Source organism: Athalia rosae, chromosome 7 (genome assembly GCF_917208135.1).
Source record: "Athalia rosae chromosome 7, iyAthRosa1.1, whole genome shotgun sequence".
Lineage (NCBI taxonomy): Eukaryota > Metazoa > Arthropoda > Insecta > Hymenoptera > Athaliidae > Athalia > Athalia rosae.
Window position 1 is genome coordinate 8,926,606 of NC_064032.1, and position 24,098 is coordinate 8,950,703.

The 24,098-nt window shown below is 41.4% G+C and overlaps 3 protein-coding genes and 2 long non-coding RNA genes across 7 annotated transcripts; 3 read left to right on the forward strand and 2 right to left on the reverse strand.

The window, feature by feature from the left end:
• Positions 1-1,125: 1,125 nt before the first annotated feature.
• LOC125501884 (ATP-dependent DNA helicase RRM3-like) lies at positions 1,126-1,914 on the forward strand. The gene has a single exon (XM_048659004.1). It carries the CDS (start codon positions 1,126-1,128, stop codon positions 1,912-1,914), a length of 789 nt encoding a protein of 262 aa, XP_048514961.1.
• Positions 1,915-8,379: 6,465 nt separating this feature from the next.
• LOC125501856 lies at positions 8,380-15,445 on the reverse strand. 3 transcript variants are annotated; one of them, XR_007279625.1, is made up of 4 exons: positions 14,024-15,445; positions 13,406-13,950; positions 11,459-13,308; positions 8,380-8,575 (listed from the first exon to the last, which is right to left on the reverse strand). It is a non-coding gene; the product is annotated as an uncharacterized LOC125501856 (long non-coding RNA). The 3 variants fall into 3 exon arrangements; XR_007279623.1 differs by lacking the exon at positions 8,380-8,575 and having other exon boundaries at positions 11,398-13,308; XR_007279624.1 differs by lacking the exon at positions 8,380-8,575 and having other exon boundaries at positions 11,398-13,311.
• A 913-nt stretch (positions 15,446-16,358) lies between these two features.
• On the forward strand, positions 16,359-17,519 carry LOC125501690. The gene is made up of 3 exons (XM_048658084.1): positions 16,359-16,924; positions 17,028-17,253; positions 17,403-17,519. The coding sequence occupies exons 1-2, from the start codon at positions 16,420-16,422 to the stop codon at positions 17,201-17,203; spliced, it is 681 nt and encodes a 226-aa protein (XP_048514041.1). The 5' UTR covers positions 16,359-16,419; the 3' UTR covers positions 17,204-17,253; positions 17,403-17,519.
• LOC125501689 lies at positions 17,123-19,696 on the forward strand. The gene is made up of 2 exons (XM_048658083.1): positions 17,123-18,131; positions 18,337-19,696. Exons 1-2 carry the CDS (start codon positions 17,245-17,247, stop codon positions 18,494-18,496), a joined length of 1,047 nt encoding a protein of 348 aa, XP_048514040.1. The 5' UTR covers positions 17,123-17,244; the 3' UTR covers positions 18,497-19,696.
• Positions 19,697-20,388: 692 nt separating this feature from the next.
• On the reverse strand, positions 20,389-21,431 carry LOC105691004. Its single transcript, XR_007279298.1, has 3 exons — positions 21,304-21,431; positions 20,942-21,134; positions 20,389-20,511 (listed from the first exon to the last, which is right to left on the reverse strand). It is a non-coding gene; the product is annotated as an uncharacterized LOC105691004 (long non-coding RNA).
• Between the last annotated feature and the right edge of the window lie 2,667 nt (positions 21,432-24,098).

The following is a 24,098-nucleotide window of genomic DNA, read 5'->3' on the forward strand; positions in this document are numbered from 1 at the left end:
TTTTTTCGTTCTTCCCGATTGGTGGTGTCATCAAACCGTATAGCCGAAGAGAAAAAATAAAATCTTTTTAAACTCATTGTTCCACGAAACAAATCGGGTGCAGATCCGTCAATAGTCCAAAATTCTTATAGATTCACATGTGATGCATTGTATAAGCCTAGGTAATATGCAGTCCAAAAGAGCGTGTATTTCTTCTACATCAGTTGGAAGAACTCCCACAGGATTTTTATACGATACTCTCTGTTTATCAAGCTCACTATTGGTATATTGCACGATTAGCTTTACCATGTCATCAGTAAAAAATAGTTTCCAACTATCAATGGGAGTAACTGCATGCTAAGCGCATTAATTCACGCCAGGAGCTTTTAAAACAATATTGTGTTTCGCAGTTCTCTTGTTTTGAGCAGGAGCATTCAAGGACCATTTGGTATTTTTATCTTCTCCTAAAATATAATTATTCGAGGCTTGAACATTATTTTTATCATCGACAGGATCATCAATATCACTAGTTTGCTCTTCATCGTCATCAGAATCATATTCGGACTTGGATTCGACTTCAACAGGTTCAGATGCGTCTGTTTCCGATCCATCTTCATCGTATAACTCATTTTCTGATTCATCATTCAACCATTCTGGCGGTATAGTTTTTTTTCGGCAACTCCGTACTGGCCTTCCCATCCTATAGCTAATTAAATAAAAAAATTTATCATTAGTTTAATCAAATATATAAAATTCTCGTGTCACGGTGTTTGTAATCTATCTCCTCCGAAACGGCTCGAGCGATTTTCGTCATCCGAAGCATGAATATCGGCCAGGGTGGAGAATCGGACAACATCTATTTTTCATCTCCCTAAATGTTAAGGGTGGTCCACCCCTAAATTTTACTTTTATTTTTTTGGACAAATTTTTTTATGATACAGCATACAAAAATGCATACAACCCTTAATTTTCACCCCTCTACGATCAACCCCTATTTTTTATTTGTCAATTAAAAACTTTAATTTATTTTGCAAAGATTTTTTTTTTTCTGTCCTGACTTAAGATGAAAAAATTCATATTTCTCTGAATTTTTTGCCCCTCTACAATCAACCCCATGATGAACAAAAAATTATTTACGACCGCATCATGCTGGCAGTTTCGTCAGGACAAGGAGGATTCTTTTTTTTGGATGCACTAGGTGGAACTGGCAAAACATTCCTTATTTCGCTACTTTTTGCCGAGATACGATCAAAATATGGCATCGCATTGGCCGTTGCATCTTCTGGCATTGCAGCAACTTTATTAGATAGAGGCAGAACAGCTCATTCAGCATTCAAGCTGCCGTTGAACATTCAAAGTAATCCAGATGCAGTGTACAACATAAAAAAACAATCGTCTATGGCCACAGTGCTGAAACAATGTAAAATAATTATCTGGGATGAATGCACGATGGCACACAAATATTCGCTTGAGGCATTAGATAGGACATTAAAGGATATAAAAAACAACGATAAACTATTTGGCGGAACTTTATTACTCCTTTCAGGTGATTTCAGACAAACACTTCCCGTTATTCCACGTTCAACGTACGCTGATGAAATCAACGCTTGCTTAAAATCATCGCGACTATGGCGTAACGTTGAAAAAGTACAACTGAGGGTGAACATGCGCGTTCAATTGCTTCAGGATCCATCCGCCGAAACTTTCTCTAAACAACTGTTAGATATTGGATATGGGAAAGTTGCTGTACATGAAAATACTGGATGCATAAAATTACAGACCGACTTCTGCACAATCATCGACTCGCAACATATTCTTATCGATCACGTATTTTCCGACGTACACACACAATATGCAAATCCTAAGTGGCTGGCAGAAAGAGCAATTTTGGCTGCTGAAAATTTGGACGTTAATGGGCTAAATTCAAAGATATAACAATTGTTGCCTGGGGACTTGGTGTCATACAAATCTATCGATGCAGTTTGTGATACCAACGAGACTGTGAATTATCCAATTGAGTTTTTAAATTCATTGGATTTGCCAGGCATGCCTCTACACCATTTACAATTGAAGGTTGAATCTCCGATTATTTTGCTTCGTAACTTAAACCCACCACGGCTGTGTAATGGCACACGATTAGTCATTAAAAAATTAATGAAAAACGTTATTGAAGCGATCATCTTGAATGGCAAGTTTCAAGGCGAAAATGTGTTGCTGCCACGAATCCCTATGATTCCTACAGATGTGCCAATCGAATTCAAACGCGCTCAATTCCCAATTAGATTGGCATTCGCTATGACAATCAACAAGTCACAAGGCCAGATATTGTCTGTATGTGGCTTAGATTTGGGAACACCATGCTTTTCCCACGGACAACTATATGTGGCATGTTCTCGCGTGGGGAAACCATCCAGTTTGTTTGTGTTGGCTAAAGACGGACTAACCAAGAATATTGTAAACTCTATTGCACTGAGAGATTAATTTTTTTTTTAACTGCCATAATTGATAGTAACAATGTAAATAATTATTTTTGATGTTAAGATAGCTATCAGAAATTATAATTTAAAATATAGTCGTTATTTGATTAAATATTCATTCATTAACCTGAATAAAGCATACTTTTATTGCTTATAACGCTTTCGATTATAAGTACAATCTCACACACTTATAGTAGATAGTTATTTTTATTGAACTGAAAAAATGTTTTCTGGGAATAATATAAGTGACGAAACAATGTTTGCCGAGTCAGCTTATTTTAATTTAAAATTTTTAAAAATAATGTCTTTTTTTTAATTAAAAGCTTTGCGAAGTCAGAAGCACTAAAATTCACAAAATTGTATGCACTTAATGTCCGAAAATAGTAGGAAGTTGCAGGGATGGCCCGTCAAGTCGACTGTTTTCCAATTTTTCTTTTAGTTATGAATAAATTTAAGTAAAAAACGAAACATCTTAAACGTACATAGTGCAACCAGTAATCACAAATTAAAAGTTGTAAGTAACGGACTAGGTGATACAAAGTTCACTGGGTCAGCTAGTAAACTTATAATACTGCCTAACTTGTACCATGGTAAGAATACCCGCACTCCCGTTTGTAAGCCATCCTGCGTTGCTGCATATGCACAGGCACTAGCGTTACTGACACGATGGATGAAAAGGAAAAATCAGATCCACCCGCGATCATTCAATCAAAGAAATTGCTCCATTCCGGAGAATTTGAAAAATATCTGAGAACGGTCAAGTTCTCCCACCCAAGAATGAAGTTTTCCAGGAACTTGCCGATGCAATGAATCATTCACTGCGGAAAAGAAGTAAAAATATTTATACCATTGTTCTTGTGAATAGGTATGACATCTTGACGGAAATTTTGTGTTCCAATAATATTGTAACAAATGTTACAGCCCATATTGATGTGTCACACAATTCCACAATAGACGCAGTTCTAGAATTCCAGATCGATATCACCAACGTTTGGTCTGAAATGAAACCAAAAATATCAAATTACAGTTTCCAATCTCAGGGAAAACGCAATTTAAGCAGATTGAAATGCCATTCGTGGACACACGCATTGTATGACGCTTTGCACACGGAGACGCAAATACCTTGCGCGTTTAGATTTAAAAATAATTATGAAATTTCAGAAACCGTTTTATTTGTTAAATCAATGGCAATTGTCCGGATTGCAATGCTAGATTCCTTGATCGCATTATTATTGCTCCAAAAAATAACGAGGCTGTGAAAATGAGGTGTTTTTTCGATGGATTTAATAGATCGGTAAAACATACCACTAGAAGACAGCTAAAAGGTGCACGTGGACAGAAGATAGCTAAAGAAATAGTCGAGGGTAATTTGCTGAACAGTAGATGGAGAAGAAAGGGAGGAGACAAATTAATAGACTCTAATGGAGATGACGAACCTGCTCACATTCCGAGTTGTTAGGTTCTTGGAAATGCGTAATAAAGTTCTTGGGTTGATTAGGACTCATGATGTTTTTCAAAGTTTGCAGGACATGAAATATGATCCGATATATGAAAACTCCATACATGCCATAGGCTTTATAGAGTTTTTTGCTCACTACTGGACTGGATCAGTAGTACTCTAACCGCCGTCGGGAAATAGCCCTCACATCTACCTATATCAGGCCGTTATGCAAGTGCATAAGAAAACTGCGCCTGTTTTTTGAATGATATCAGCCGAACACCATACCGACGCCATAGCAAAATGGTTATTCGAATTTTTGCGCGTAGGAGCTAAAGAAGTATCATCTTTTCCTCTATCGGAAGAAATCGTTACCGATTCTGACAAAGCTCTTCTTGGTGCTATTGCCAGAGCATTCGCGCCAGAACTAAGTTTGAAGAAATACTTGTCATCCTGTTTTGAATGTTTTACACACCGCGTCTCAACCACTCCAGCATACTTAATGCGAGTTGACATTTGTCACTTCATCAATTTAATTGCAAGATGGAAATGTTATGGACTTCGTACGGAGCAAAATTATTCTCTATCAGAGCAATGGCAGTACTGCCTAACAAGAATCCATGACTGCATTAGAGACTATTGCCGAACAAATCTTTCTACTCGTATTGAGTGAGACCGCTGAAAATGATAGCCTTTCTAAACAGGCACGTATTCGAATCACTGGATTAATCAAAGGAATGCCTAAGGTTGATCACATCAATACTGACAGCGAAGACATAATTAAACATAAATCCCTTGAACTAAAAAAAAATCACGAATATGATGCGAAGTATGCTGATTTATTGAACGCTACTGAAGAAATGCCATCTAATAAATGGGAATGGTCAAATCGCATATATGAACGATGTGTGGAAAAATTGAGCGAAGAACCAACAAACATCAACAGAAACGTAAATGGGTTCTACAATCCAAAGTTTGCGAAGAATTTAAAATCGTTGTTGCCGTATTTTCCTTTGTTTTCTGAAGTGATGCGCAAAGCATGTCGAGTGGGTTCGATAAATGCTACATCTGCTGTTGTGGAATTTGAGTTTAATGATCTTAAAAATCGCACATTGATCAACGTGGAACAACCACTGCTCGCAGACAGATTCATTGCTACCCATACAAAATGATTTCTGTTCAAAAATGACTTTGAATTGAGACACGAGATTGTCAATAATTTCAACTTGCGTCTCTCTGAAAACCGTACAATGATATCCGAACGTTTTTTTCGTGACTTTCAGTTTTGGAGACACTTGATTAGTTCTCTTCAACATGAGATAAAACACCCTATGCTCCGGCAAGCTAGCTTGTAATTATACAGGTTGAGTCACTCCAAATGTCAAGAATGGGAGGGACTCGATAGGCACGAGGCCCGGCCCCTTCAGCCAATCAACAACCGAATGAATTCGGTAAGAAGCACTTGATGTTTTAATTCTGTGCGGTGCTGTGCAGCTTTCCGCGCCCTCAACTCGGCTATTATGTCTACCAGAATAATCCTTTAATGATCAGGATCATGGGCTTCAATTTGATGTAAAGCCAACACTGAAATCCGAAATTTTCTATACGTACTCTGCTTGACATTCATGACACTAGGGCGCTTCACTCTCTGCAGTAGTGCTGCCTCTACAATTTTTCCGCAATCTCCATGAATAGCTCAAACTACCGATGTTTACTGCTATTAATAACGAGACAACAATTGAAATTCGGCACTCAGGCATCAGATGCATGGGAACTACTATCGAGCTGTCGTTAGCATGAAAGAAAGAAAATGAATACAAGCAGTATATTTCAAAAAATGTTTATAATTTTTCGAGGGCATTGGCGCCTGCTTGCCATCTGCCATTATTATGATCTGTCGTAGTAGTGATCGATGAGATCTTTATGACAGCGGCGATGGTTCCGTTTTTGTTCCTAATACTCGCGTCTCTTAACTTTCCCGACTTCTTTTCTTTTTTTTTTCCTTCTCTCCCGCTCTCTTCGCTGCCGCCCGTGCCGGTCCAGTCTGCGCCTCGGGCTGCGATGGTAGAGCTGCAGCAGGAGCGGGCTGTGGTGGCTTCTGCGGTGCTGTGCAGCTTTTCGCGCCCTCAACTCGGCTATTATGTCTACCAGAATGATCCTTCGATGATAAGGATCATGGGCTTTAATTTGATGTAAAGCCAACACTGAAATCCGAAATTTTCTATACGTACTCTGCTTGACATTCATGACACTAGGGCGCTCCACTCTCTGCAGTAGTGCTGCCTCTTCAATTTTTCCGCAATCTCCATGAATACCTCAAACTACCGATGTTTACTGCTATTCGTAACAAGACAACAATTGAAATTCGGCACTCAGGCATCAGATACATGAGAACTACTATCGAGCTGTCGTTAGCGTGAAAGAAAGAAAATGAATACAAGCAGTATATTTCAAAAAATGTTTATAATTTTTCGAGGGCATTGGCGCCTGCTTGCCATCTGCCATTATTATCATCTGTAGTAGTAGTGATCGATGAGATCCTTGTGACAGCGGCGATGGTTCTGTTTTTTTCCCTAATACTCGCGTCTCTTACTTTTTGCTACTTCTTTTTTTTTTCCTTCTCTCCCGCTCTCTTCGCTGCCGCCCGTGCCGGTCCAGTCTGCGCCTCGGGCTGCGATGGTAGAGCTGCAGCAGGAGCGGGCTGTGGTGGCTTCTGCGGTGCTGTGCAGCTTTCCGCGCCCTCAATTCGGCTATTATGTCTACCGAAATGATCCTTCGATGATCAGGATCATGGGCTTCAATTTGATGTGAAGCCAACACTGAAATCCGAAATTTTCTATACGTACTCTGCTTGACATTCATGACACTAGGGCGCTCCACTCTCTGCAGTAGTGCTGCCTCTACAATTTTTCCGCAATCTCCATGAATAGCTCAAACTACCGATGTTTACTGCTATTCATAACAAAACAACAATTGAAATTCGGCACTTAGGCATCAGATGCATGAGAACTACTATCGAGCTGTCGTTAGCGTGAAAGAAAGAAAATGAACACAAGCAGTATATTTCAAAAAATATTTATAATTTTTCGAGGGCATTGGCGCCTGCTTGCCATCTGCCATTATCATTATCTGTAGTAGTAGTGATTGATGAGATCCTCGTGACAGCGGCGATGGTTCTTTTCCTAATACTTGCGTCTCTCACCTTTTCCTACTCCTTTTCCTTCTCCCTTTCCTTCTCTCCCGCTCTTTTCGCTGCCACCCGTGCCGGTCTAATCTGCGATGCGGGCTGCGATGGCGAAGCTGCAGCAGCAGCGGGCTGTGATGGCTCCTGTGGTGGCTGCTGCGGTGCTGTGCAGCTTTCCGCGCCCTCAACTCGGCTATTATGTCAACCAGAATAATCTTCTAATGATCAGAATTATGAGCTTGAATTTGATGTGGAGCCAACACTGAATTCCGAAACTTCTATCCGTACTCTGCTTGACATTCATGACACTAGGGCGCTCCACTCTCTGCAGTAGTGCTGCCTCCACAATTTTTCCGCAATCTCGATGAAAAGCTCAAACTACCGATGTTTACTGCTAATAATCACGAGACAACAATTGAAATTCGGCACTTAGGCATCAGATGCATGAGAACTACTATCGAGCTGTCGTTAGAGTGAAAGAAAGAAAATGAATACAAGCAGTATATTTCAAAAAATATTTATAATTTTTCGAGGGCATTGGCGCCTGCTTGCCATCTGCCATTATCATTATCTGTAGTAGTAGTGATCGATGATTTCCTTGTGACAGCGGCGATGGTTCTGTTTTTTTCCCTAATACTCGCGTCTCTTACTTTTTCCTACTTCTTTTTCTTTTTTTTTTCCTTCTCTCCCGCTCTCTTCGCTGCCGCCCGTGCCGGTCCAGTCCGCGCTTCGGGCTGTGATGGCAGATCTGCAGCAGGGGCGGGCTGTGGTGGCTTCTGCGGTGCTGTGCAGCTTTTCGCGCCCTCAACTCGGCTATTATGTCTACCAGAATGATCCTTCGATGATAAGGATCATGGGCTTTAATTTGATGTAAAGCCAACACTGAAATCCGAAATTTTCTATACGTACTCTGCTTGACATTCATGACACTAGGGCGCTCCACTCTCTGCAGTAGTGCTGCCTCTTCAATTTTTCCGCAATCTCCATGAATACCTCAAACTACCGATGTTTACTGCTATTCGTAACAAGACAACAATTGAAATTCGGCACTCAGGCATCAGATACATGAGAACTACTATCGAGCTGTCGTTAGCGTGAAAGAAAGAAAATGAATACAAGCAGTATATTTCAAAAAATGTTTATAATTTTTCGAGGGCATTGGCGCCTGCTTGCCATCTGCCATTATTATCATCTGTAGTAGTAGTGATCGATGAGATCCTTGTGACAGCGGCGATGGTTCTGTTTTTTTCCCTAATACTCGCGTCTCTTACTTTTTGCTACTTCTTTTTTTTTTCCTTCTCTCCCGCTCTCTTCGCTGCCGCCCGTGCCGGTCCAGTCTGCGCCTCGGGCTGCGATGGTAGAGCTGCAGCAGGAGCGGGCTGTGGTGGCTTCTGCGGTGCTGTGCAGCTTTCCGCGCCCTCAATTCGGCTATTATGTCTACCGAAATGATCCTTCGATGATCAGGATCATGGGCTTCAATTTGATGTGAAGCCAACACTGAAATCCGAAATTTTCTATACGTACTCTGCTTGACATTCATGACACTAGGGCGCTCCACTCTCTGCAGTAGTGCTGCCTCTACAATTTTTCCGCAATCTCCATGAATAGCTCAAACTACCGATGTTTACTGCTATTCATAACAAAACAACAATTGAAATTCGGCACTTAGGCATCAGATGCATGAGAACTACTATCGAGCTGTCGTTAGCGTGAAAGAAAGAAAATGAACACAAGCAGTATATTTCAAAAAATATTTATAATTTTTCGAGGGCATTGGCGCCTGCTTGCCATCTGCCATTATCATTATCTGTAGTAGTAGTGATTGATGAGATCCTTGTGACAGCGGCGATGGTTCTTTTCCTAATACTCGCGTCTCTCACCTTTTCCTACTCCTTTTCCTTCTCCCTTTCCTTCTCTCCCGCTCTTTTCGCTGCCACCCGTGCCGGTCTAATCTGCGATGCGGGCTGCGATGGCGAAGCTGCAGCAGCAGCGGGCTGTGATGGCTCCTATGGTGGCTGCTGCGGTGCTGTGCAGCTTTCCGCGCCCTCAACTCGGCTATTATGTCAACCAGAATAATCTTCTAATGATCAGAATTATGAGCTTGAATTTGATGTGGAGCCAACACTGAATTCCGAAACTTCTATCCGTACTCTGCTTGACATTCATGACACTAGGGCGCTCCACTCTCTGCAGTAGTGCTGCCTCCACAATTTTTCCGCAATCTCGATGAAAAGCTCAAACTACCGATGTTTACTGCTAATAATCACGAGACAACAATTGAAATTCGGCACTTAGGCATCAGATGCATGAGAACTACTATCGAGCTGTCGTTAGAGTGAAAGAAAGAAAATGAATACAAGCAGTATATTTCAAAAAATATTTATAATTTTTCGAGGGCATTGGCGCCTGCTTGCCATCTGCCATTATCATTATCTGTAGTAGTAGTGATCGATGATTTCCTTGTGACAGCGGCGATGGTTCTGTTTTTTTCCCTAATACTCGCGTCTCTTACTTTTTCCTACTTCTTTTTCTTTTTTTTTTCCTTCTCTCCCGCTCTCTTCGCTGCCGCCCGTGCCGGTCCAGTCCGCGCTTCGGGCTGTGATGGCAGATCTGCAGCAGGAGCGGGCTGTGGTGGCTTCTGCGGTGCTGTGCAGCTTTCCGCGCCCTCGACTCGGCTATTATGTCTACCAGAATGATCCTTCGATGATAAGGATCATGGGCTTTAATTTGATGTGAAGCCATCACTGAAATCCGAAACTCCTATACGTACTCTGCTTGACATTCATGACACTAGGGCGCTCCACTCTCTGCAGTAGTGCTGCCTCTACAATTCTTCCGCTATCTCTATGAAAAGCTTGAACTACCGATGTTTACTGCTATTCATAACAAGAAGACAATTGAAATTCGTCATCCAAGCATCAGATGCATCAGAACTACTATCGAGCTGTCGTAAGCGTGAAAGAAAAAGAACGAACACAAGCAGTATATTTCGAAAAATATTCATCATCTTTTGGGGGCATTGGCGCCTGCTTGCCATCTGCCATTATCATTATCTGTAGTAGTAGTGATTGATGAGATCCTCGTGACAGCGGCGATGGTTCTTTTCCTAATACTCGCGTCTCTCACCTTTTCCTACTCCTTTTCCTTCTCCCTTTCCTTCTCTCCCGCTCTTTTCGCTGCCACCCGTGCCGGTCTAATCTGCGATGCGGGCTGCGATGGCGAAGCTGCAGCAGCAGCGGGCTGTGATGGCTCCTGTGGTGGCTGCTGCGGTGCTGTGCAGCTTTCCGCGCCCTCAACTCGGCCATTATGTCAACCAGAATAATCTTCTAATGATCAGAATTATGAGCTTGAATTTGATGTGGAGCCAACACTGAATTCCGAAACTTCTATCCGTACTGCGCTTGAAATTCATGACACTAGAGCGCTCCACTCTCTGCAGTAGTGCTGCCTCCACAATTTTTCCGCAATCTCGATGAAAAGCTCAAACTACCGATGTTTACTGCTAATAATCACGAGACAACAATTGAAATTCGGCACTTAGGCATCAGATGCATGAGAACTACTATCGAGCTGTCGTTAGCGTGAAAGAAAGAAAATGAATACAAGCAGTATATTTCAAAAAATATTTATAATTTTTCGAGGGCATTGGCGCCTGCTTGCCATCTGCCATTATCATTATCTGTAGTAGTAGTGATCGATGATTTCCTTGTGACAGCGGCGATGGTTCTGTTTTTTTCCCTAATACTCGCGTCTCTTACTTTTTCCTACTTCTTTTTCTTTTTTTTTTCCTTCTCTCCCGCTCTCTTCGCTGCCGCCCGTGCCGGTCCAGTCCGCGCTTCGGGCTGTGATGGCAGATCTGCAGCAGGAGCGGGCTGTGGTGGCTTCTGCGGTGCTGTGCAGCTTTCCGCGCCCTCAACTCGGCTATTATGTCAACCAGAATAATCTTCTAATGATCAGAATTATGAGCTTCAATTTGATGTGAAGCCAACACTGAAATCCGAAATTTTCTATACGTACTCTGCTTGACATTCATGACACTAAGGCGCTCCACTCTCTGCAGTAGTGCTGCCTCTACAATCTTTCTGCAATCTTCATAAATAGCTCAAACTACCGATGTTTACTGCTATTCATAACAAGACAACAACTGAAATTTGTCATCCAGGCATCAGATGCATGAGAACTACTATCGAGCTGTCGTTAGCGTGAAAGAAAGAAAATGAATACAAGCAGTATATTTCAAAAAAATGTTTATAATTTTTCGAGGGCATTGGCGCCTGCTTGCCATCTGCCATTATTATTATCTGTAGTAGTAGTGATCGATGAGATCCTTGTGACAGCGGCGATGGTTCTGTTTTTTTCCCTAATACTCGCGTCTCTCACCTTTTCCTACTTATTTTCCTTTTTTTTTTCCTCTTCTGCCGCTCTCTTTGCTGCCGCCCGTGCCGGTCCAGTCTGCGCCTCGGGCTGCTATGGCAGAGCTGCAGCAGGAGCGGGCTGTGGTGGCTTCTGCGGTGCTGTGCAGCTTTTCGCGCCCCCAACTCGGCCATTATGTCAACCAGAATGATCTTTCAATGATAGGATCATAAGCTCGAATTTGATGTGGAGTCGACACTGAAATCTGGAACTTTCCTTCGTACTATATCTTTCTAATTCCGAAAGTTCCATTGACTTGGATTAGTTAATCTGATGAAGTGCTCGCTATTGTATATGAAATATGTGAAATATGGATGAGCACTCTTCGTACTACCTTGAATTCCTTACTACTCTTGATCATGTATGCAGAAGGGACAACGTGAAATTGCGCACTCGATCTGCGATCGCGCAATATTCGTCATTTGTTCCGCAGAATAGCCAAACACTTCGATTTTAGTTTGAGCTGACAAATCAATGGACGACCGAACGTGAAGTGGGGGGTCAGCTAGTCATTTAAAGTTGATAGTCGAGTTAGCATGGGCCATAATGCTCTTAAATCGAAATGCATAAACGTTAGAATTTCACCCGGAAAAAAATCAGAATCGTCATCGGTTGATTTATGAAACATTACATCCCATAATGATTGGAGAACACAGATTTTTCCAGTTCAAAATTCAATATTTTCACCAATCATTTGAATTACGAAATCAATTCTTGAACGAATAATGGACTGAAATACATCGTAGAATTCAACAAACATCAAGTCCTTTGAGAATCACAGGAAACCATATTTGTTCAATTGGTCAAAAAGAACAGTAATATCAGTAGTCTTTCAATACGTGTACACCGGAAGTCCTGTGACATGAAAGATAGTTAGTCATTTTTTCCGCATGTCATGTTCATCCATCGCTATATGCGATTCAGATATAAAAAGATGTCATCTCTGCACATCCTTTGTTACCAAAGCATGGGTAGACTTCATCACAAACCGAAAAGGGAATGATCAAGATGACTGCCGAATTAGATTTATAAAGGAGGGTGGGACATACCGTAATCGGGACTATGCTACGTACATTGTATTCCAATTATGACTTCAGTCACGTTTTCCGCATGGCACTACTTACTTGGGATCCCCGTACCTATGTTGTAATGTTGGCTCTTCCAAAAAGCGACTATTGTTGAGGTGTTGGAACATGAATGATGTTGATGAAACGTGCTATGCATCGTGTTGTGATATTTCGTGGAAGTGAACAATTCAAATGAACCATACCGACCATAAGTGAAATGTATCCAAAATACACCTCAGAGTGGCTATATCATCTCCAACGGTGATGCATGAAGAAACGTGGAAAGACAAAAAAGTGTTGATAAGGCATTTTTTGAAGCCATATGGCATGTTGTGAAGTGAGCGATGTCAATGAGAACTCACTTCAAAAAAATGGGAGGGCAGGTTAGCCTGAACATGCCCGAGACTTCGAAAAAGGTGTTCGGGATGCAGTGCTCCTAGTGAAGAACAGTACCCTCAGCGATCATAGAGAGCGTTGGTAGTTTCGGAAATCTGCTGTGGATCGAGGCTCTCCAGAATTTAAAATACCGTGTTCCGCATCAGCAACAATCACTCTCCTCCCCCCTGCATGGAGACATTCTTTCGTGGTGTGCCCGTAGACTCTAATCTAGCAGAGAAAGATTCCGGTGAACGAGCTGGCCACGCGACTGGACCGCCTCTGCCGATTCATCGTCCGAGAAATTGCCTATTAAAGTAGGCTCTGATGGCAGACGTATAGTGCGGGGGCACCGTCCTGCCGGAATCAAATCAACTGCTGGTGCGAAATGAAGTTTTGTATTACACATTCTAAATGATGTTGACCGAAATTGAACTGCTTTGATGTTTCGAAGTCATGACTTCTACCTCACCTTCTACTGCTCTTGAGGCAGGGATAATGTTCTTCTCGAGTAAACCAAGGTACCTTTCGCCGTTGAGGTTTCCACTGAAGAGACAGTCCCCAAGAACGCCGAGCAGAACATTAGGCTTCTGCGGGTATTGTGTAGCTGTCGAAACCACCAAATAAGGATTGCTGCGAGACTAAACTCGAACGATTCGCCGATTTGGCCTCCCATGCAACACGACAGTACTCTCGTCCATGAAACAGATCCTGCTGAGTAGTCCCTCATTGGCCGATCATTCGCCCGCAGAAAGCCTTACAACTTCCTGCATTATGAGACGTAAGTTCCTGGTGATGTTGAAACTCATATGAGTAACCCGCTCCGTGCAAAACATTCAGCACCGACGACTTGGCGACTCCGAACATTTTGGCAGCCTTCGACGCTGGCTGGCTTTCATCCTCGAAGGCTAGGCATATGCCAAGCCTATCATCGTCGTCTAGTTCCTTCGACGGCTGGACGACTGGCAGTCGGGCTGCGGAGCTTGAGCCTCCCGTAGTATTGATGCGTTTGACAATCTGTTAATATAAAATTGTTGGAGGGCAGAATTATTGATGACGAGTGAATTCTCCCGAATCATGTCCAACTCACGCTACGGGCCAAAGACTTCGAAATTCTTCTATCAGGGTTTATGCCCAGCAAAAACTCTGATGATTTCCAGTAACTTTTTTCTTAGTGACTAAACATCTCCTTTTCCTCTGGGGTCGTTTACACGTCATTTGATATCTTCTGTTTCTTACTTGCACTTCATTTGTTTTGGAAGAGCTGTGTAGTTTCGCACAAAGACGCTTGCTATAACGACTTTGCATTAACAATTTGCGAACGCTTAGCAACAATTCACATAGAAACCAAACAAAACCTAACCTAACCTAATCTAAACTAACCTTTTTTTTTTTTTTTGACTCCGCCTTCCACTGGGTTTTGAGTGCGCCTAGCTGGCCGTCCGGGCATCGCCTTCTCGGCATTTCTCCGTCAACGGCCCTTTGCAGGGAGAGGGGGGGGGGGGATAAAAGGTTTGGCAGGCTAGGCCTCTCTGCTTTCCTCAACACGGACTTGGGACCGGCTATGGCAGCGACCCCCGGTCAGACGGCTTCCTCGGGGGACACGATTGGCCGCTTTCCGGGGGGCGTTAGGTGTTAGGTGTTTTCTAAATACTGCCGTCTGTTGACATCACGTACTTGCTCATCTCGCTTGCCTTGAGTTCTTGCTGTCTGTTCGTACCTTTCCATTCGTTCGTCTCTTGGTATCCTTACTTCTCGTGACGTGAGTCTTTTCCGGCTCTTTCTGCTGCGCTTTTGGTATGGTTGCGGTCATCGTCTTGACTTTCCGCTGTTCATCCTGAACCGGTGTTCCGGCCTTGAGCCTTTCTTTGTGTCCTTTCTCTGTGTTGTATTATCTTTGCGACAGCTTCCTTAATTCTCTTCCACTCGCTCTTGCTTCGCGTCATAGCGGTCTTCAAGTTCGCAGGTTTTAGCGCGACTCCTCGGTGGTCCGTTAGGTCCTTTCTCAGGTCGGCGTCTCCAGGGCATTCGAAGATCGCGTGTTCTGCGGTGTCTGCGTTCTCTTCGCACTCGTAGCATTTACCGCTTCTTCTGATCCGAAATCTCTTCAGGTATTAGTTAAAACACCCGTGTCCGCTCAGGGCTTGAGTAAGGTGGAACGACGTTTCCCCTTTGTTCTTGATCCATTCGCTCAGGTTTTTTATCAGGGTCCTGGTCCATTCACTCTTGCGAGTGTTCCGCCATTCCGTTTGCCACTCTCGTATTGTGGTTTTTCTTTCCGTTCTCTTGGTCTTGCGGATTTTCTGGGCCATGTCGTAATTGCCCTTCTTAATGATTCTGGTTCTCTCGGCCCAGATTCTTTTCCGTTCGGCAACCAGTAGGTGAGCTGGTGGTGTGCCCGCTATGACGTTTGCCGCATCCGCGGATATGGTTCTGTACGCGGCAATTTCGATTTTCACAGACAGCCTCTGCGCGGTGGCGAGTACAGCCTTGCTCCTTTCGTCCTCTTTTGCTCGTGCCTGTACGAAAAGGTAAGAGACGCGAGTATTAGGAATAAAAACGGAACCATCGCCGCTGTCACAAAGATCTCATCAATCACTACTACTACAGATAATAATAATGGCAGATGGCAAGCAGGCGCCAATGCCCTCGAAAAATTATTAACATTTTTTGAAATATACTGCATGTATTCATTCTCTTCCTTTCACGCTAACGACAGCTCGATAGTAGTTCCCATGCATCTGATGCCTGAGTGCCGAATTTCAATTGTCCTCTTGTTATGAATAGCAGTAAACATCGGTAGTTCAAGCTTTTCATAGAGATTGCGGAAGAAATGTAGAGGCAGCACTACTGCAGAGAGTGGAGCGCCCTAGTGTCATGAATGTCAAGCAGAGTACGTATAGAAGTTTCGGATTCCAGTGTTGGCTTCACATCAAATTAAAGCCCATGATCCTTATCATTAGAAGATTATTCTGGTTGACATAATGGCCGAGTTGAGGGCGCGGAAAGCTGCACAGCACCGCAGAAGCCACCACAGCCCGCTCCCGCTGCAGCTTTACCATCGCAGCCCGGGGCGCAGACTGGACCGGCACGGGCGGCAGCGAAGAGAGCGGGAGAGAAGGAAAAAAAAAAGAAAAGAAGTCGGGAAAGGTAAGAGACGCGAGTATTAGGAACAAAAACGAAACCATCGCCGCTGTCACAAAGATCTCATCGATCACTACTACTACAGATAATAATAATGGCAGATGGCAAGCAGGCGCCAATGCCCTCGAAAAATTATAAACATTTTTTGAAATATACTGCTTGTATTCATTCTCTTCCTTTCACGCTAACGACAGCTCGATAGTAGTTCCATCTACTGTCGAAATAGCATACCTACGAAATGGTAGTATCATAAATATGCCTGCCCGTATAGATGGTTTATATTACCTGGCATATAACACGTGTGACTTTGATTCTATAGTTCAAATAATATTAGCAAGTGCTATGGACAATCCGGTATCTATGACTTGGATACAGAAATCTCCAAATGCGACGTTACAGTTTGTCTGGAATTTCGTCAAAAATGGACCAAAAGCCTCTGTATACAAAGATCGAATAGTTCTTCTGAAAAACCATTTTCCTTCGAACATCACCCCTCATTATGATCGACACAGTAAACTAACCTCCTATTCAATCGACCTATTTGACAACCTAAACATGATATGGGAAAGATGTTTCAACCCAGAACCCAGCGCATTTTACACTTGCAGATGTTCCGATTGCAATATACATACTTCTGTTATTCCAACGTTAATAATTAATCACAAAATAATTGGAGAAAGCGGATTCACTGGACTTTGGGAAGCCCTAGGATTTTACTGTAAACTGCAAACTTCATGCAATAACAAGAATTGTGACCAGTTGTGTCAGGTGGACATCACGTACAACACCCAGATTTTTATTGAATTAGATGTAAGACCTGATTTGACATTTTCAAGAGGGATGACTGGTACGTTGCAAGAGTTCCTTGTGTTCCTTAATTTGGCCAATCGTCGATATCAACTGGCTGGTATTATTGCTCAATTACCAGGACACTATATTGCATATTGCAGGCGTGCCAATAATCGTTGGGAAATATGAAATGACACCAAGACCAAAGTTATTCATTGTAATCCAAACACCTGCATTGAATCTCATGGTGTTGTGTATATTGCATTACCTGATGACGAAATTGTTGAACATTCACTTGAAGATATCGATACTTTGGAGCAGACTTTGTCTCACTTGAGTGAAATTCCAACGATATCCAAGTCTTGCACAGAACAAAGTATGAGAAAAGTAAGTTTGGAACAGAAGCCACGCTATATTTCTCTACCTAAACATCATGATAGAGTAGAAATTCCTAGGATAAGCCCTCTGCATGACTCTGATACCTTAACCAGAGACAACTGGCGTAATAAAGAAACAATAAGTCACGTCAATTTCAGTATGTCATCTGATGAAATGGGAGAAAATTCGGTTTTGAATCAATGTGAATCACCATTAATGTTACGCACTGGGAGTATGATGCCTGGGATCACCCTTGATGGAGAAGTTTTCCAGCTCAGCAAAACAGAGATTTTTGATGCGATTATACATATACTTTCTTGCAGTGCCTTGGATAATCCAAACTACTTGACAATAATCAAAGATTCGCCAAATGGAACCTTACAATTTATTCTCCATTTCATTGAAAAAAAATCGTGTGAACAAATCTACAAAGAGCGAGCTGTTTTATTGAAATGTTTGTACTCTTCAAATATGTGCAGTGAAAAACAGAAGAGCAATGATGTACACATGATTAATCTGACTGGAACATTGTCAACTACTTGGGAAACTTGTTTGGATAACGAACCCAGCCTATACTGTGCTTACGAATGTGAATTGTGTGGAAGTTACATCACATTGCTGCCTGTGTTGACAGTTGATACTAACTTAATTCTCCGAAAAGGTTTCGAGGCATTGAATGAAGGACTCCATTTTTACCACTATTTAACAAAGGTCAAATGTCAGCAGGAAGGTTGTCCTGAAATGTGTACCGTGACTGCCTATCCAAATTTTCATATATGCATCTATTTGGACGTCAGAAGAAATGATCGCTCCCACACAAAAATCCAATGTAAGCTGCAGAATTTCCCCAAAACATTGGAATTGAAGAGTCTACCAGGACAATATAGGTGAACAATTATATCTTGTGTTTTCGATTTTTGTCTTATTTTAGCACGATAAACAAACTATGACCCAAACTAGATCCAATTCCTTTGGTAAAATATTTTGAACTATATTTCAAATAACACAAACCTAAGAATGCCTATGATTGAAATAACTATATATCTCATACATTTTGGTGGAAAGACTTATCATCATTGATTTCTGTTAAAGATTACAAGGGATTGTCTCTGAAAGCTCTGACCGCACTGTGGCTTATTGCTTGAGAGCCGAAGATCACTGGGAATTATATGACGGTTACTCCATGATAGTTGAAACCTTCGATTCTTCAGGAGTAATTAATCCTTGTGGTGCGATATACATACGTACCTGATTATTTCGAAAAAATTCATAATTCTCAATCCAACACATGTTTTTCTCACTCGGAAACTGAAACGTGATGTTCTTGGAATCGGGCATCGTAATAATACCTCGTGGATCGGGTGAAATCAGGAACGGTTTTATTTGTTGTTGATCCTCGATTACTATAAGACTGAATCTCTCAAGTATTCACCATATAAAGTTTTATACATATTGTTTTTTTCTTTGTATCTTTTTTTCATGTTCGACCGATTTGAGATATCAATTTGTTGCTAATAGTTCTCTTATTCGTACTGTTTTTCGAGAACCAAATTTTCATGCTGTGATAATAGCTTTGGTATTATTATATTTTTATGAAAAATCGGACTATAACTGAAGTCTCCAATTTTATTTGTTACCTTTTTAGTAAGTGATCACTATTCTACCCGGTGGAAAAAGTATAATTAGACTAGTCATTAAGGACAGTATTTTGAAATATAGGTCTACAAACTAGTTCACTGCCTTTGTATTGAATTCACTGTATCTTTATACTCAAAATTATTTTATAACGATCAGTGTGCAGATAACCGTGACTGATTAGTAGATCTATGTTATTCTATTTCTAGAGATAATACTATAGTATATGTTTCACAAAGGCACCAGATAGATGACCTATGCTTGTTCTGAATTTTTTGTATAATTCTCTTGAGTTTCAAACTAAATTCTCGTATTCATCTTATAAATATTATTCAATGAACAACGAATGCATTGGCAGAGACTTATGCTCATAATTTATAAATGTAGGTAGAGAGAGTTTGTGACTCTCTTTGATCTCTACTAGTCCGATCAGATTATTTTTGCGAACAAAAAAAGGCCATTTTCGGTAGATTTTTATCACGCTAAAGAGCAAAGAGCCATCTCTACCCATATTTATGAATTATAAGTCATATTCAAAATCAGAAGGCTTAATAATAGGTACAGGTTCAGGAATTGGGCCAATTATGTTATGAGATCACTATGACTGTTAAATGTAGCTGTAACTATGTATGTGGCAGCAGAGTACAAATTAACTCTAAGAAAACAAAATAAGCAGAAAAAACGGGACCACTATGACTGTTAAATGTAACTATAGACTGGTTACAGTACAAATTAGACTTAAGAAAATCGAATAACGAACAGAAGAAGAAATCTGATCATATGATAAGAAGAAAATATATTAATTTCAAAAGTCAAACACTCCAAAACTTTTTTTGAATTTTACAAGCTTTCACAAAATTCTGAATTCTGAGAATAAAATTTTTTTATGCATTCCAACTAATTTAAGGCTGATTTCAAGATGTATCTAGTCCGTCAAACTCAGTTACATTCAAGTGATAACGTAGTACAAATAAGACTTTAAGAAACAGAATTTTTGGATGCAATGAAAACTACTATGACTATTTGTAAGACGTAGCTACCTAATACGACAGATTATCACGCACTGTTTGCACGTACAATATCTTCATTTATTAATAACTTTTTTGTGGAATAAGGTAGAAATTATATTTATTCTGAATATATTAGGATACAAATTTCATTGAATGATCAAACTGTTATTATATACTGAAATTTTTTACTGTATTTGAAATAAGTAACAATAAATAAACTCTTTGCTAGTGCTCACGACTCTCGATTTCATGCTACATGATTGCTTGAAATGAGTTTTATGATCAGTTAAACAAACTAGACTATTCGTGGTATTTCGAATCCTTGGGAAAATAGGCTGATGAATGACTGATTGAACTTGTAAACTTTATATCTTTTTTTTCCATAAACAATTGTCTTTATTATTGGATTTTAGTGTATAAATGATGAAATTCATTAGATTTCACAAGATATGGGTTATTTGAATCCGATTTGATGCTTGGTTATGCGGCCTCATATGTTGAACTGCCTCTAATTATTAACTGCTGCCATAAGTTTCCATGATTGGGGATGTCTCATACCTAGTAGGCTTATGCTAGTAAAGTCTCAAGTTCTCCACTTCATCCTTTGACATGCTTCTTTCACCTGCAAGTTGGCAATGGGATAATAGGAAGATTATTCGAGAAAAAAATGTTCCGTTGTTAAAATTCTTGAGAAATTCTTGTAGATTACAAATCTGATGAGTTGTTTACTTTCTAAGACTTTCTAAGAGTTAAGTTTGGAAGTTATTTTAATCGGCTTCGGATGGACGAGGTGAATCCCAACAAGGATGACGATAACAGATGTAATATACACATAAGTGATGCGTTTTTTAGAACTATCCGCCATCAAAACAGATTTTTTTTTATCCAAGCCATTGGTTTGGCCTCCTAAACTTTCATAGTAAGTTGGGGCTAGTTCCAACGATGAGGGGTATTCAACTGCCAAATAAATGTTTAGCTAGCTACAAATAAACTGTTCTAGGTGACTAAGAATATCATAGGGCGACTAAAGTGAGAAATTATGAGTTACTTACCAAAGATAGCGAGAGGATTCCATGCCTACTTAGTGAATACTAGTACCAGATAGTCTTCGAGCCACGACAGCATAGGTCTTGAAACACTGCTCTTTGTATCTTGCACCTTGACCTGATCTACACAATCGCCTGTGCAGGGCTGTCGCAGGACATTTATGTTATACGGATAAGCCGACCATGGACAACCATCAATCTGAAACAGCCATTTTGATATCTAGTAAAGCGGATTATTAGGAATATCATATAAACATTCGATGACCTGCAGGAAAACTTGAAAAATAGAGAATTGAATTACAAGAGCATAAAATTATACTCCGATGTTCTTACGCTCAAATGGTATCACAATTGTACAAATTACCGACCTATTACTGACTTGTTCGGATGACACAGCTTGTCAACGATAATTTACAGCTATGTACGTACAGATGGACACAAAACTTTCGCAATGGTAAGACTAGTCATGCGTGGCATCGCTGCGGCAGCGCTCTGTCGCTATTGGTTGAGAACATCAAACCAACCAAGCCAATGCTACATATGTCCAAATGTACATGATGTCCAAACTTTAGTTGTTTTTTTTTGTGATTACAGGGTTATTAACCAAATTTGTTTCATGAAAATGGTCCGTCAATCACCGTTAAACGATGCTGCATCGATTTCTACTGAATCTAATTAATTTTTTTATCATCGGGGGGCCAACTATAAAAATTCCCTAGCCAAAATTACTTTGTCTATTGTTCAATTAACGGAATTCCGTCAAACCTCTGGATTAATCCGTCAATCACCGTCAAACGACCATCAAAGGATTAATGAAAGAATTATTGTAATTCGGTTGAATGGGGGGCTAAGTATATGGAGGTCCTCCGAGGTATCCAAGATCCTCAACTAACAATAAGTAGGTATTGTGCCGAGGAAAGAGCGCCGTAGGGTTATGCGGTGACCCGTCCTCATTCCTTTCTTGGGGGAAGGAAAAGCCGGAGCCCATCACAATCCCCGCACATAATGCAGATCGTTTTGCTCGTGCATGTTTTGGTGGTATGCCTGAGTTTGACGCAGTTTAACACCGCATGAGTTTCATTACGGAGAGAAATATATCAGTTTTTACTCTGAAAATTGAAATATCATTGCGTAGATTTTGACCAGCATAAGTTAATACCATAATTTGGCTTGGGATGCATCTGTCCCAACTACACGTAGCTTTCTGATTTCTCTTGTTTAGTCCATTCATTTCTCTCACTCGTACGCGAGACCATATCTTTTTTTAAGGAGCTCGAAACCGGCTGTGAGTTATACGACACGTCGACTTCCATCAGCGCTTATCTATCAGCTCCGTCGTGATTATAGGATAGGCTTTTCGCAAGGCGGGGGCCGTATTTCGAAGTAAATTCACCTCGGAGGAGAAGTAGTGAGGATGTTTGGCACTTGAGAGCAATAAGAAGAAAGACCTGCGCCCAAACGAGGGCCTGCCGATCCTCGATACTTTTGGAGCTCAGCATAAAAAATCTCACTTGACATAGAATGACTGAGAAACACGTGTATTTCTCAAAGCTTCCTGTAGCAAACTCTCCTCAACTCTCTGTAATGGCTACACGTCGGTTCTAGGAGCTCAAAATCAATCTTCAGAATGTAATATGCGCTCAATTTGTCCATCTAAGTCGAACTCCGTTGGTAATGACTCCAGGACGAAAGGATTTAAGTAAATCATTACTCTAGCGAAATGCCGTTAGGAAAAAAAAAACGGATATGTGTTTATTATTTACCTCCTAACCGCCACACACGCACCATAGCGCCGCCGTATTTTAATATTTGAACAGGCCCATTCCTTCTATGGGAAACAAAGGTGGCACGTCGCCGCCTATCGTCACTTTCTGGAACTGGCTATGTACGATGGAGTTACGGCGTTGACTGAAGATTTTCAAAGACATCCAGCGGTGGGTAATTATTTGAAGCAAGCAAAGGAGCACGGTGGGCACGGCTCGACCCGTGTGAGAGTTAAAGCCCGTGAACCCCAGACCTTCGTTATTTCATGAAAGCTGACGAGGGGTCATTGAATGCTCTCAACACAGGTAAGAACGATGGACCATTATGAAGTTTGGGCTGCCCTGGTTCTGGCAGGTGAACGGTACTAAAGGTGTGTGAAATACCGATCTAACTTCGTCAAATAATGAAGTGCGATTATTTGGTTTTATCTTCAGAACAATATTAAAAATCACATTATTCATTGTCAGACACTCAACATCCTGGCAACCCTTTGCCAGACAACCTCAAAGTTCACGAAATTATAATTTTACTTACGTTATAGTATAAAAGCTGATTTTTATATATAATACTTGAGTTATGAGTAAATGATGTTTCCTCATTAGCCAGACATTTTAGATACTTTCAACCTCTTGCCAGACAAGCATGTAGGGTAGCTGTAGGACTGTAGGAGCGAGCGCGAGGCAGTTATATACATGGGTGGGTGCGAGTGAGATGGCGAGTTGAGTCTGCCGTGATCCCGAATGTATTGTTACGCTGGGGGAAATCTCTCCACGGGATCTCAGTGTATACGCATCGCAGGGTCCGATAGGTAGGTTAGTGCCAGTCGAGTAGGGCTGCTGTCGCGCTGTCATGACGTCGTGACCAACGTCATGATGTTTGACCGCGGGCAGTCAGCCGCCTCCTCTTAGCGCTACCTCCAAATTCTTCGTCAGATGTCTTTGACGTTTGTCAATCTGACGTTGCCTAGTTGGCTGTTATTATTGTAAATAACAGTCTGTTCAGAACTAGCAAAGAGAGCGCACGCACCTTTTCTGAATGGAACAGACTTCTTGCAAATCTATTTCCCTGACCCATTTATTCCTACTCCGGTTATCTGCCCGGAGTAACACTGGTGTCAGAAGTCGTTTCTGGGAATTTAGATCGACTTAATTTCAATCTGCGCGCAGGTGAAAAAGCTAAAAAATGGTGTTGAACAAGGATCGTCGTGGTCGACTGCGTAGCCAAGCGGTTGCAGAGGATTCTCCTGCCATCGCTCCGGTTATGCCTCCTGCGGCCGGCGAGCCTTCCTCGGGGGTTTTAGGAGCCCTACAGGTCCTCATCCGGCAGTCACAAGCTGCAGACGAGAGAATGACGTGTCTCCAGCAGCAAGTAACCAGGATGGCTTTTTTTCTGAGAGACC